Below are 236 nucleotides of genomic sequence, written 5' to 3' on the forward strand. Positions count from 1 at the left end.
GCCGCCCGGGAGCCGTCTGGCCCAGTAGCCGCCAGCTTCCCGCCGTGTCCCCGCCATCTCCGCCCCTCCGCGTCCCGGGACCTGACTTGGTCCGGAGCTGCGCACCGAGCGTTCGGGCATGCCCCGCTACGAGCTGGCTTTGATCCTGAAAGCCATGCAGCGGGTAAGTGACCTTCCCTCAGCCCGTCTTCCCGCGCGGGAGCCCCCACAGCCGCTAAGCCTCCCCCCCCCTCGCC

The 236-nt window shown here is 72.0% G+C and overlaps 2 protein-coding genes across 4 annotated transcripts in view; both read left to right on the forward strand.

The window, feature by feature from the left end:
• Positions 1–236, forward strand: part of MRPS6 (mitochondrial ribosomal protein S6) — a 96,111-nt gene that overhangs the window by 12,603 nt on the left and 83,272 nt on the right. The window contains exon 4 of the mRNA XM_027773947.1: positions 5–163. Coding sequence (XP_027629748.1) covers positions 5–163 — 159 coding nt within the window. The remainder of the gene's footprint in view (positions 1–4; positions 164–236) is intronic.
• SLC5A3 (solute carrier family 5 member 3) overlaps positions 1–236 on the forward strand; it is a 34,212-nt gene that overhangs the window by 3,557 nt on the left and 30,419 nt on the right. Inside the window, exon 1 of one of the 3 annotated variants that reach the window (XM_006153905.3) lies at positions 36–163. The exons of 1 other annotated variant lie outside the window; for it this stretch is intronic. The gene's annotated coding sequence lies outside the window, so the exon portion shown is untranslated. Of the gene's footprint in view, positions 1–35; positions 164–236 lie in introns of those variants that run through there. One more of the 3 variants, XM_014589928.2, reaches the window with a different exon arrangement.

Source organism: Tupaia chinensis, unplaced genomic scaffold, assembly GCF_000334495.1.
Source record: "Tupaia chinensis unplaced genomic scaffold, TupChi_1.0 Scaffold000392_1, whole genome shotgun sequence".
Classification (NCBI taxonomy): domain Eukaryota; kingdom Metazoa; phylum Chordata; class Mammalia; order Scandentia; family Tupaiidae; genus Tupaia; species Tupaia belangeri.